The following is a 14,027-nucleotide window of genomic DNA, read 5'->3' as shown; positions in this document are numbered from 1 at the left end:
GATAGTGTCATTGTGAGCCTTAGAGGTGATAAGCCATATGAGATTTTATTATAGCACCTGGCACATACCAAGAATTCAATAAATGGCTATTATTTTGTTGTGGCAATTGTCATTATCAATAGTACTAAAACATATATAACTGGGCAGCCTGATGTGACCCTTTTAAAATGAGAATAAGAATGATAGTCTTTCTCTGGATGATAATTGATGAATGTTTCTACAAGTAACACCATCATCATCACCCTTATAAGCTGTGCTTGTTGCTAAATCCAAGTGTTCTTTTTATTAATACTTCTTTATGATAGCTATTTCTTCTGTTTTGCAGTGACATTGTCTTATTTATAGAAGACTTTGTCTTCTTAATATATCTATATCTGTATTTCCATCCCTTTCTTTTTAAGATCTTTTATGTTGGAATGAGTCATCTAGAGACGAGCAATAAAACAAAGGTTAATATTCTCATATTTTTTGCATCAGAGAAGACCTTCCCCAAATATTTCTGAGTTGATGTATTAGCTTACTAGAACTGCCATAATGAAGAATCACAGATCGGGTGGATTAAACAATTAAATTTTTTCCCTCACACTTCTGGATGCTAGAAGCTGGAGATCAAGATATTAGCAGCATTGTTGTCTTCTAAGGCCTCTCTCCTGGGCTTGTCAATGACTGTCTTCCCCTTGTGTTTTCACACCATTTTCCTCCATGCATTCTCTATAATGGGCTTCCCAGGTGGCTCAGTAGTAAGGAAACTGCTGCCAATGCAGGAGACATGGGTTTGATCTCTGAGTCAGGAATATCCTTGGAAAACGGAATGGCAACCTGCTCCACTGTTCTTGCCTGGAAAATTCCATGAACAGAGGAGCCTGGTGAGCTATAGTCCCAGTCCATGGGATCCCAAAAAGAGTCAAACACAGCTTAGCGACAAAACAACAAAATGTCTCTATCCAAATTTCTTCTTTTGTATAAGTCCACTGCTCATACTGGGTTAGGATCCAGCCACATAAACTTCATTTAATTTAACTAACTCTTTAAAGACTCTAAATAGAAATATACTCATACTTGGAGATAGTGGAAGCAGGACTTCAGTGTAAGAATTTAGGAAGGGAAACCCGATAGCAATTGGTGAGCTGTAAGATGGGAACATGATAATGTCAGTTATACACTGAACTTGGTAGAGCCAAGTCAATGAAGTAATTACTGGCCAATTCTAAAAATCTACTGTGAAGAGAGCTGGAGTTATAATCAGGTATTAGAGAAAGTAAAATCACAAAAATGCCAGAAGAATGCTCAGACTGCCTGAGACAAAGACTAGATGAGAACTCCTTGTGCCTGATTCTTAGGCCAACACGAGTTTCCACCCACTTATTTCCATCTAAACATCACTGGGGTCATGATGAGTATTCTAAAATAAAGTCAATATCCACTAGACCTTTTTAGGAAGATTCCACATAAAAATGTGGTTTTTATTTTAGAAGCTCATCTAGGATTTCACATACTCATCCCATTTTTATATTTTGTTTTTGTTTCTCCAATTGAATTTTTGAAAGCTATTGATTTTTAAAATATTAAAAATATTGGGTTAGCCCTCACAAATGTGGTTCGTTTCAGATTCTTAACAGACTACATCTGCTGCATGTATTTGGGAGACAATATCCCAGCTCTGTATACTGGCGTCAGACGGCAGAGTAGAAGGACCTGTGCTCATCTTCTCGCAGCTGAGCAACCGTTGACTGGAGAATGTTGGATTTTGCCAAAAAAGATACCCCACGTCCAAGGGCAAAGGAGAAGCCCCAGCAAGATGGTTGGAGGGGCAAAATCACATTTAGAATCAAACCCCTTACCTTCCAGAGATGCTCAGAGGGCTCAAACAAACCTTGTGTCCACCAGGACCCAGAGACCCCACAGAGACTGAGCCAGAACTGTGTTTGAGTGTCTCCTGCAAAGTTACAGGTCAGCAGTGGACTGCCACAGGGGCAGGGGCTCTGGGTGCAGCAGACCTGGGTATGGCATAAGCCCTCTTTGAGGAGGTCATCGTTGACCCCACCACAGAGCCACCAGAACTTACACAGGAAACAGACTCTTGGAGGGAAAAACAGAACCTTGTATGCACCAGGACCCAGGAGAAAGGAGCAGTGACCCCACAAGAGACTGACCCAGACTTGCCCTTGAGTGTCCCGGAGTCTCCAGCAGAGGTGAGGTCAATGGTGGCCTGTTGCAGGGTCGGGGGCACTGAGTGTAGCAATGCCTGCATGGGACCTTTTGAAGGAGGTTGCTGGATCATGGAAAAAGCAAGAGAGTTCCAGAAAAACATCTATTTCTGCTTTATTGACTATGCCAAAGCTTTTGACAGTGTGGATCACAATAAACTGTGGAAAATTCTGAAAGAGATGGGAATACCAGACCACCTAACCTGCCTCTTGAGAAATCTGTATGAAGGCCAGGAAGCAACAGTTAGAACTGGACATGGAACAACAGACTGGTTCCAAATAGGAAAAGGAGTACGTCAAGGCTGTATATTGTCACCCTGCTTATTTAACTTATATGCAGAGTACATCATGAGAAATGCTGGACTGGAAGAAACACAAGCTGGAATCAAGATTGCCGGGAGAAATATCAATAACCTCAGATATGCAGATGACACCACCTTTATGGCAGAAAGTGAAGAGGAACTAAAAGCCTCTTGATGAAAGTGAAAGAGGAGAGTGAAAAAGTTGGCTTAAAGCTCAACATTCAGAAAACGAAGATCATGGCATCCAGTCCCATCACTCCATGGGAAATAGATGGGGAAACAGTAGAAACAGTGCCAGACTTTATTTTGGGGGGCTCCAAAATCACTGCAGATGGTGACTGCAGCCATGAAATTAAAAGACGCTTACTCCTTGGAAGAAAAGTTATGACCAACCTAGATAGTGTATTCAAAAGCAGAGACATTACTTTGCCGACTAAGGTCCGTCTAGTCAAGGCTATGGTTTTTCCTGTGGTCATGTATGGATGTGAGAGTTGGACTGTGAAGAAGGCTGAGCGCTGAAGAATTGATGCTTTTGAACTGTGGTGTTGGAGAAGACTCTTGAGAGTTCCTTGGACTGCAAGGAAATCCAACCAGTCCATTCTAAAGGAGATCAACCCAGGGATTTCTTTGGAAGAAATGATGATAAAGCTGAAACTCCAGTACTTTGGCCATCTCATGCGAAGAGTTGACGCATTGGAGAAGACTTTGATGCTGGGAGGAATTGGGGGCAGGAGGCGAAGGGGACGACAGAGGATGAGATGGCTGGATGGCATCACTGACTCGATGGACGCGACTCTGAGTGAACTCCGGGAGTTGGTGATGGACAGGGAGGCCTGGCGTGCTGCGATTCATGGGGTTGCAAAAAGTCGGACACGACTGAGAGACTGAACTGAACTGAACTGAACTGCCATTATCTTCATTACCTCCACCATAGTTTGGCCTCGGGTCAAACAACAGGGAGGGAACCCAGCCCGTCCATCCACAGAAAATTAGATTAAAGATTTACTGAGCATGGCCCATTAGAATAAGACCCAGCTTGCCCCTCAGTCAGTCTCTTTCATCAGGAAGCTTCCATAAGCCTCTTATCCTTATCCATCAGAGGGCAGACAGAAAGAAAACCACCACAGAAAACTAACCAAACTACTCACACAGATCACAACCTTGTCTAACTCAATGAAATTATAAGCCATGCCATGTAGGGCTACCCAAGACGGACGGGTCATGGTGGAGAGTTCTGACAAAATGTGGTCCACTGGGGAAGGGAATGGCAAACCCCTTAAGTTTTCTTACCTTGAGAACCCCATGAACAGCATGAAAAGGTGAAAAGATAGTGCACTGAAAGATGAACTCCCCAGGTCAGTAGGTGCCCAATATGCTACAGGAGATCAGTGGAGAAATAACTCCAGAAAGAATGAAGAGACGGAGCCAAAGCAAAAACAACACCCAGTTCTGGATGTGACTGGTGATGGAAGTAAAGTCCGATGCTGTGAAGAGCAATATTGCATAGGAACCCTGAATGTTAGGTCCATGAATCAAGGCTGATTGGAAGTGGTCAAACAGGAGATGGCAAGAGTGAACACTGATATTTCGAATCAACTAACTAAAATGGACTGGAATAAGTGAATTTAACTCAGATGACCATTATATCTACTACTGAGGGCAAGAATCTCTTAGAAGAAATGGAGTAGCTCTCATAGTCAACAAAAGAGTCTGAAATGCAGTACTTGGATGCAATCTCAAAAACAACAGAATAATCTCTGTTCATTTTCAAGCAAACCACTCAAGATCACAGTAATCCAAGTCTGTGCCCCAACCAGTAATGCTGAAGAAACTGAAGTTGAACAGTTCTATAAAGACCTACAAGACCTTCTAGAACTAACACCCAAAAAAGATGTCTTTTCATTATAGGGGACTGGAATGCAAAAGTAGGAAGTTAAGAGATACCAGGAGTAACAGGCAAATTTGGCCTTGGAGTACAAAACGAAGCAGGTCAAAGGCTAACAGAGTTTTGCCAAGAGAACGCACTGGTCATAACAAACATCGTCTTCCAACAACACAAGAGAAGACTCTACACATGGACATTACCAGATAGTCAATACTGAAATCAGATTGATTATATTCTTTGCAGCCAAAAAGGGAGAAGCTCTATACAGTTAGCAAAAACAAACCAGGAGCTGACTGTGGCTCAGATCATGAACTCCTTATTGCCAAATTCAGACTTAAATTAAAGAAAGCAGGGAAAACCACTAGACCACTCAGGTATGACCTAAATCAAATCCCTTATGATTATACAGTGGAAGTGATAAAGAGATTCAAGGGACTAGATCTGAGACAGAGTGCCTGAAGAACTATGGATGGAGGTTCGTGACATTATACAAGAGGCAGTGATGAAGACCATTCCCAAGAAAAAAAAAAAAAGTAAAATGCCAAAATGGTTGTCTGAGGAGGCCTCACGAATAGCTGAGAAAAGAGAAGCTAAAGGCAAAGTAGAAAAAGAAAGATATATCTATTTGAATGCAGAGTTGCAAAGAATAGCACGGAGCGATGAGAGTCTTCCTCAGTGATCAGTGCAAAGAAACAGAGGAAAACAATAGAATGGGAAAGACTAGAGATCTCCAGGAAAAATTAGAGATACCAAGGAAATATTTCATGCAAAGGTGGGCACAATAAAGGACAGAAGTGCTATAGACCTAACAAAAGCAGAAAATATTAAAAAGAAGTGGCAAGAATACACAGAAGAACTATACAAAAAAGATCTTTATGACCCAGATAACCATGATGGTGTGATCACTCATCTAGAGCCAGACATCCTGGAGTCTGAAGTCAGGTGGGTCTTAGGAAGCATCACTATGAACAAAGCTAGTGGATATAGTGGAATTACATTGAGCTATTTCAAATCCTAAAAGGTGATGCTATGAAAGTGCTGCACTCAATATGCCAGCAAACTTGGATAACTCAGCAGTGGCCACGGGACTGAAAAAGGTCAATTTTCATTCCGATCTCAAAAAAAGGCAATGCCAAAGAATGTTCAAACTACCACACAACTGCACTCATCTCACATGCTAGCAAAATAATGCTCAAAATTCTACAAGCTAGGCTTCAACAGTAGGTGAATGATGAACTTCCAGATGTTCAAGATGTATTTAGAAAAGGCAGAGGAACCAGAGATCAAATTGCCAGCATTTGTTGGATCACTGAAAAAGCAAGAGAGTTCCAGAAAAACATCTATTTCTGTTTTACTGATTATGCCAAAATCTTTGACTGTGTGGATCACAACAAACTGTGGAAAATTTTTCAAGAGATGGGAATACCAGACCACCTGACCTGCCTCCTGAGAAATCTGTATGCAGGTCAAGAAGCAACAGTTAGAATTGGACATGGAACAACAGACTGGTTCCAAATTGGGAAAGGAATCCATCAAGGCTGCATATTGTCACCCTGCTTATTTAACTTATATGCAGAGTACATCATGAGAAATGCTGGGCTGGATGAAGCACAAGCTGCAATCAAGATTGCCGGAAGAAATATCAATAATGTCAGATATGCAGATGACACTGCCCTTATGGCAGAAATTTAAGGTGAACTCAAGAGCCCCTTGATGAAAGTGAAAGAGGAGAGTCAAAAAGTTCGCTTAAAACTCAACATTTAGAAAACTAAGATCATGGCATCTGGCCTCATCCCTTCATGGCAAATAGATGGGGAAGCAATGGAAACAGTGAGAGACTTTATTTTCTTGGGCTCCAAAGTCACTGCAGATATTGACTGCAGCCATGAAATTAGAAGATACTTGCTCCTTGGAAGAAAAGTATTGACCAACCTAGACAGCATATTAAAAAGCAGAGCCATTACTTTACCAACAAAGTTGCTCTAGTCAAAGTTATAATTTTTCCAGTAGTCACGTATGGATCTGAGATTTGGACTGTAACGAAAACTGAGTACTGAAGAATTGCTGCTCTTGAGCTGTGATGTTGGAGAAGACTCTTGAGAGTCCCTTGGACTGCAAGGAGATCCAAGCAGTCCATCCTAAAGGAAATCAGTCCTGAATGTTCATTGGAAGGACTGCTGCTGAAACTCCAATACTTTGGCCACCTGATGAGAAGAACTGACTCATTTGAAAAGACACTGATGCTGGGAAAGATTGGAAGCTGGAAGAGAAGGGGCTGACAGAGGATGAGATGGTTGGATGGTAGCACTGACTCGATGGACATGAGTTTGAGTAAACTCCAGGAGTTGGTGATGGACAGGGAAGCCTGGTGTGCTGCAGTCCATAAGGTCGCAAAGATTCGAACATGACTGAGCAACTGAACTGAGCTGACTGATCAGTTTGATATCTAAAAGTTCCATGAGTATTTTAAGTAGCTTTACCAAGGTCTATACATATAATTGGAGCTTCCCTGATAGTTCAGCTGGTAAAGAATCTGCCTGCAATGTAAGAGATCCCATTTCGATTTCTGGGTCAGTAAATTCCTCTGGAGAAGGGATAGGCTGCCCACTCCAGTATTCTTGGGTTTCCCTTATGGTTCAGATGGTAAAGAACCCACCTGCAATTTGTGAGACCTGGGTTTGATCCCTGGGTTGAGAAGATCCCCTGGAGGAGGGCATGGCAACTCATTTCAGTATTCTTGTCTGGAGAATCCCCATGGACAATGGAGCCTGGCAGGCTACAGTGCATGGTGTCACAAAGAGTCGGAAATGTCTGAGTAGCTAAGCACATACATATGAATAGAGGCTTCCCTGGTGATTCAGCAGTAAAGAATCAGCCTGCAATGCAGGAGACTCAGGAGGCAGACTAGGGAAGATTCCCTGGAGAAGGAAATGGCAAACTACTTCAGTATTCTTGCCTGGGAAATCCCATAGACAGAGGAGCCTGGCAGGTTACAGTCCATGGGGTGTCAGAGTCAGACATGATTTAGCAATTAAACAGCAGCATATATATTGATATATCTATATATACACCCATCATTAGATCATTAAAAGGGAAATCATGAAAAGGCAAAGTTTATTTTTAAATTCCGATTATGCAATAATGTAAAAAGATATGATTAGCATTATCCAGTCTCGTAGATAATATAAAAAATATATATCTCAAAAATTTTACCTGTTTCCATTTACAGTAGCACCATTGAGATGCTTCTGCAGGAAGCATGCATTATTATAAAAACATGCTTATGATATTAACAGGAAAGTACACCTTTCCCTTTTTGTTGTTTTATTGCATTGTATACTTTGTGATAATTCAGCAAGTACTATCTCTAAGGTTTAATTTTATTGTTTTATTTCTTTTACATCAATTTAATTTCTTTGAGGTTTTTAAGCATAGGATCTATGTATATCTCCATGGCTACTTTTAAAATTTGTTTAACACTGCCATTCTTTACGCAAATGTTTCTTATTAAGTTTGTATCCTCATTTAGTGATATATTGAATATAATCCTATTTGTAAACTCAATTTAGCCATTGCTGATATGGATTATAAAAATACCCCCTGTAATGTGTACATAATCTATGCATGCCTACCAAAATCACATCAAATGTAATCAGAGACACAATGTGATAACCACACTTATGAAGATGTGGAAAGGCAAACAAACTGAATTAAGGTATTGGTCATTTTTATTTTATTTCTATCTCTGTTACAGATGCATCAGATAATAGCAGGAAGTTTCTAATCATTTTACTGCCTTAATTTTTTATTTTTCATTTGAGAATTGTTAGAAAAACTGGAACGATGTATAGTTTGTAACATACTGATTTACTCAGACTATCAATATGTTCGCTCAGTGTTGTGATTATCCTAGTAGCTGACTAGCCTTCTGAGTTGGAGCTTTGCTAAGAAATCAACATATTTTGGAAATTAAGATGAACTTTATGTGACTATATGACTCGGGCTTCCTGGATAATGCTAGTGTAAAGAATACACCTGCCAGTGCAGGAGATGCAACAAAAATGGCAAGCTTCACGGTCAGCTTGGGCATAGTTGTTGACATAACTGAATAGAGTCATTCAGTATCAAGATCTAGGATAGCAGAATTTCAGGAGACTCTGAGAACTTACTGGGAAAGAAGAAGTGTATAGAAGGGTCTCCCCAAACCAATTTAAATTCCAAATGTTGGATTGAAAATCAGTGGGAAATGATTTGTTCAAACTTGCAGTAAAGAAATTAGATTTGAGAGAGCGTCTAACACTATTTATTTTTATGGTGACCAAAAAAGGGCAGCATACTCTAGTCTTACTTTCTCATGAAATTATTTTCTTTTCATTTATGAGTGAAATTTCCTATGTAAATTTCTGAAATTCTTTCCTCTACTTCTCTTCCATCTCTCCTTGCCTTCTGTTTACCACAGCATGTTTCAAGGATGAGAAGGCAAGGCAAGGGAGTGATGATGGGGTTAGGAGACGAGGTTAAGGGGGATGTGGGAGAATTATTCCATTTCCTTTTTTCCCCACCTGGAACTGTCATCTAAACTATTATTTTAAATAATCAGAAAATGAAGCTTGAACTTCAGCAGATTGTAGAAAAATAAAGAGCAGGGCTTAAGCAACACTGGATCTTTATCTCAAGTATTTAGAAAATAGACTTCTCAAAAGTAGCCATGAAGGTATACGTAGATATACTGCCTAGGAATCCTAAGAGTATGTACTGAAGTGTTGGTGAGTCTTTCTCTCTTTCTCTCTTACATATATACATGTACACACATATATGCATATATATGAAAATCCTTGATAGGAAATGGTACACGGAATTCTAGCATTAAGCTCCATGAAGGTAGAAAAAAATGCGTCTAGTTGGTTCATCATTCATTTCTTCAACAAATGCTAATTGAACTTTATGTGCTAAGAGCTGTGTTGGATACTGGGCATTCATTTAGAAAGGGGTAGATTTCTGTTTTTACAAAACTGACATTATGTGGAAAATGACTTGAAGAAGGGCAAGAGTGTTTGTAAACAGGCTGGATGAGAGCCTATTGTAGTCTAGGCAAGTGACAGTGGCTTAGCCTGGGTGGAAGTTTATATACTTATTACAATGAGGAAAGCTGGGAAAGCTGAGACAGAGGTCAACACATCAGGAGTTCTGTTTTGAACACATTAAATGTGAACTGCTTGGAAAGAACCAAATGGAAATATCAGAGGCAATCATCATGTACGATCTGGAGCTCAAGAGAGAGGTCTTAGTCCAGGGTAAATATTCAATATATATTGGTTTGCCTAATTAATTATTCTAGTAAGGAAAGCATGGGCTCAGTATTTCCATTGCCAGGATAGTAATACAGACTAGATAATCTAATATGTTTAAACCTCTGTGCCCATTATTTTGATAGCCTTCTCTCACATCCTTAATTCATTCACAGCCCAGATAGATTGTTAGTTACATTCAAGTGAATTATTTTCCCATTGCAATTTCCTCTGGACTGTTGCGTGACACAGTGGCAAAGAATCCACCTGCCAATGCAGGAGATGTAAGAGATATAGGTTTGATCTCTGGGTCAGGTAGATCACCTGCAGGAAGGCATTGTAACCTATTCCATGGTGAATTGCCTGGAGAGTTCCATGGACAGACGAGCCTGGCAGGCTACAGTCCATAGGGTCACAAAGAGTTGGACCCAGCTGAAACAACTTAGCATGCACCCATGCACACTGATTTCACACATGTTCCTGTTATAGGAAGGGGGACCCCTTCCAGGGCCCAAAAGTGGGCTCTTGTATAACACATGGAAGTGAATTGTCTGAGGAGACACACATGCTGACAAAGCAAGAGACTTAATTGGAAAAAGGTGCCCGGGCAGAGAGCAGGAGGGTAAAGGAACCCAGGAGAACTGCTCTGCCATATGGCTCACAGTCTTGGGTTTTATGGTGATGGGATTAGTTTCTGGGTTGTCTCTAGCCAATCATTCTGACTCAGGGTCCTTCCAGGTGGCACATGCATTGCTCAGTCAAGACGGATTCCAACAAGAAGGATTTTAGGAGGTGGTAGGACACGTGGCCTCTCCTTTTAAACATACCTGAACAGCCTTAATGTGCTCCTTTCCCAATTTGGAACCAGTCCATTGTTCCATGACCGGCTCTAACTGTTGCTTCTTAACCTGCACACAGGTTTCTGAAGAGGCAGGTAAGGTGTTCTGATATTCCCATCTCTTGAATTTTCCATAGTTTGTTGTAATCCACACAGTTGAAGGCTTTAGCGTAGTCAATGAAGCAGAAGTAGATATTTCTCTGGAATTCCTTTGCTTTTTCTATGACCCAACAGATATTGGTGATTTAATCTCTGGTTCCTTGGCCTTTTCTAAGTCCAGCTTGTACATCTGGAAGTTCTCAGTTCACATACTATTGAAGCCTAGCTCGAAGGATTTCGAGCATTACCTTGCTAGCATGTGAAATGAGCACAGCTGGGCAGTAGTTTGAACATTCTTTGGCACTGACCTTCTTTGGGGTTGGAATGAATCTTTTCCAGTCCTGTGGCCACTGCTGAGTTTTTCAAATTTGCTGGTGTATTGAGGGCAGCACTTTCACAGCATCATCTTTTAGGATTTGAAATAGCTCAGCTGGAATTTCATCACTTTAGCTAGCTTTGTTCATAGTGATGCTTCTTCCTAAGGCCCACTTGAGTTCACACTCCAGGATGTCTGGCTCTAGGTGAATGATCACACCATCATGGATATCCGAATCATTAAAGCTTTTTTCATACAGCTTTTCTATGTATCCTTGCCACCTCTCCTTAATATCTTCTGCTGCTGTTAGGTCCTTACTGTTTCTGTCCTTTATCGTGCTCATCCTTTCACAAAATATTCCCTTGATATCTCCAGTTTCCTTGAAGCAGTCTCTAGTCTTTCCTGTAACACTTTTTTCCTCTACTTCTTTGTACTGTTCATTTAATAAGGCCTTTTATCCCTGCTTGTTATTCCCTGGAACTCTGCATTCAATTGGGTATATCTTTTCCTTTCTCCCTTGCTTTTGCTTCTCTTCTTTCCTTAGCTATGTGTAAAGCCTCCTTAGACAACCACTTTGCCTTCTTGCATTTATTTTTCTTTTGGATGGTTTTGGTCACTGCTTCCTGTACAATGTTATGAACTTCTGTCCATAATTCCTTATGCACTCTGTGTACCAGATCTAATCCCTTGAATCTATTTGTCACTTCTATTGTATAAACATAAAGGATTTAATTTAGGTCGTACTCAATTGGCCTAGTGATTTTCTGTACTTTCTTCACTTTAAGCCTGAAATTTGCAATAAGGAGCTGATGATGTGAGCCACAGTCAACTCTAGGTACATATCTTTGGCTATTTTAACGTTTCAAGGGACTGGAACTTAAAAAAAAAAAAACTAAATATTTTTTAAAAATGTATGAAATGGAATGTTGTTTCTCTATTCTTTATTACTGTATTTAAAGTTTTTATAACTATGGGTTGAGAAACAAAATATTCTAAAATAAGTTTGCCTCTGGACAAGATTTTATTTGGGCAATAGAATATTATTTATTCAAGGTTCTTGTAGTTCTGGAGCAGTGTTAGAGAATAAACAGTAAAAAAAAAAAAAAGGCATGAACCCTCTCCTCTTATGTTCAACAGAAAACAGCACAGATGGAGCCAAAATAAATCACGTAACTGAAGTGTATAACTAACAAAATAAGCCTTTCCAAGTTTTTGTTTCCTGCGATCTTATTTTTGTTAATTACACAAACAATATTATGCAACATGCTCATCGTAAAATTAAAATGACCAAGTGCACATACTTTTTAAAAATGAATTCACCATCATGACCTGACACCTGTTTCTCAGAAGTAAACACTGTTGGCAGTTTAGTGAATTTTTCTTCAGACTTTTTTTCTTTGCATTTATGTGTCTCTACTTTCTTAACATAAATTAGATTGTACTTGTTTTTGCCCTTTTCACTTGCCAATATACCTTAGACATTGAGCTATGTCATTTTTAAAGTGCTACATAATATCCAAGGGTATAAATATACAATAATTTACTTATTGGTGTGTAATTAAGTTGCTCTCAATTTTTTATTAGCATAAGAATGTTTTGGTGAGTATCCTTATGGCATATATATTTGTACTCATATGTAAATATGTTTGTAGGATCAATTCCTAGAAGTGGAACTTTTAGCTTAAAAGTTATGCATATCCATTTTTTGGTTGATAATTGCCAAACTGAAGATCTTTCTAGAGCATGATTCCTATTACAATAGATCATAGGGGACCACTCAAACCATTAATCAGTAACTCTAGAGCAGAGGTCTCAAAGCATCATCCCTAGGCCAGCATCAGTATCACCCAGGAACCTATCAGGAACATAATTTCTTGGGTCCCATCCCCGATATGCTATAGCAGTCTGAGTTCTCCAGAACTGATGTCTCCTTTTGAGTCCAAAAGCAGGAGAAAATTGATGTCTCTGCTGGAAAACAATCAGGCAGAAGGAATTCTCTTACTCAGACCTTTTCTATTCAAGCCTTCAATTGATTGGATGAGTTCTATCCACCCAGTTAGGGAGGGCACTCTGCTCTGCTCAGTCTACTCATTTAAATGTTAACCTCATCCAGAAACACCTGCACAGATACACGCAGAAAAATATTTTACTAAATATCCAAGCACCACAGTCTATTCAAATTGACACATAAAATTAACCCTCGTATATACTGAATCTGAACTCTGAACCTGCGACCTAGCAATCTGTTTTAATACTCTCCAGGTGATTTTAGGTTTTCCTTGGTGGCTCAGTTGGTAAAGAATCTGCCTGCAGTGCAGGAGACCCAGCTTCAATCCCTGGGTCAGAAAGATCCCCTGGAGAAGGAAATGGCAACAAACTCCAGTATTCTTGTTTGGAGAATTCCACAGATGGGGAGACTAGCAGGCTACAGTCCATGTGATCATAAAGAGTCAGAAATGGCTGAGCAACTAACACAACAAACAAAGATGATTTCAACATACACCAGACTTTGAAAACTGCTGCTCAAGAGTGGGCTTTCTGGCTACTCAGAATTTTGCTTGAACCTATGGGAAAATTCTCTTTAAGAACCACAACTTGTCTCGATTGGTAACTGATCATGGTAAATGATACCCATCTCATTTGCAGGCTAGCTTAGAGAAAGAGCATTGCCACCAGGAACTGAAGAGAGATGGATTTTAGTTCTTCTCTGTGCTAGAACTTTATTAAGATCAGTTTAAGGACCTACAGGTGCTTTCTCTGAAGGACTTTCTTGTTTGTTGATTTCAGACCTGCAATCTTCAGTAAACCTGGACCTATATTGTGGAGCTGAGCGAGTGTGCAGGGCCTTCTCTGCCCTTATTGATCAGATTACCTTGACCAACCTGAAGTGAAAAGGAACCCAGATACCAAGGCCCCTTAAGGTGATCACAAAACGTGTTTTCAAAATCTGTACTGACCACACGAAACCTCTTTCTTGATAGTCTGGTGTGAAGCATGATGAAAATTTATTTTTTTAATCTCTCTACTCTTGTGTCTTAGTTCTTCAGAGTAAAGCCTTGGGAGTGAGGATGGGTAGAGGGAAATGGAAAGAA

General features: G+C 40.0%; 1 protein-coding gene across 1 annotated transcript in view; it reads left to right on the top strand.

The window, feature by feature from the left end:
- The window catches only part of DYTN (dystrotelin), a 73,991-nt gene extending 60,165 nt beyond the window's left edge, over positions 1-13,826 (top strand). Inside the window, 1 exon segment of the mRNA XM_042242713.1 lies at positions 13,723-13,826. Coding sequence (XP_042098647.1) covers positions 13,723-13,826 — 104 coding nt within the window.
- Positions 13,827-14,027: the final 201 nt, after the last annotated feature.

This window comes from Ovis aries, chromosome 2, assembly GCF_016772045.2.
Source record: "Ovis aries strain OAR_USU_Benz2616 breed Rambouillet chromosome 2, ARS-UI_Ramb_v3.0, whole genome shotgun sequence".
In the NCBI taxonomy this organism is placed as follows: Eukaryota; Metazoa; Chordata; class Mammalia; order Artiodactyla; family Bovidae; genus Ovis; species Ovis aries.
Note: the sequence above shows the minus strand (reverse complement) of the source record. Positions and strands in the feature narration are given on the sequence as shown.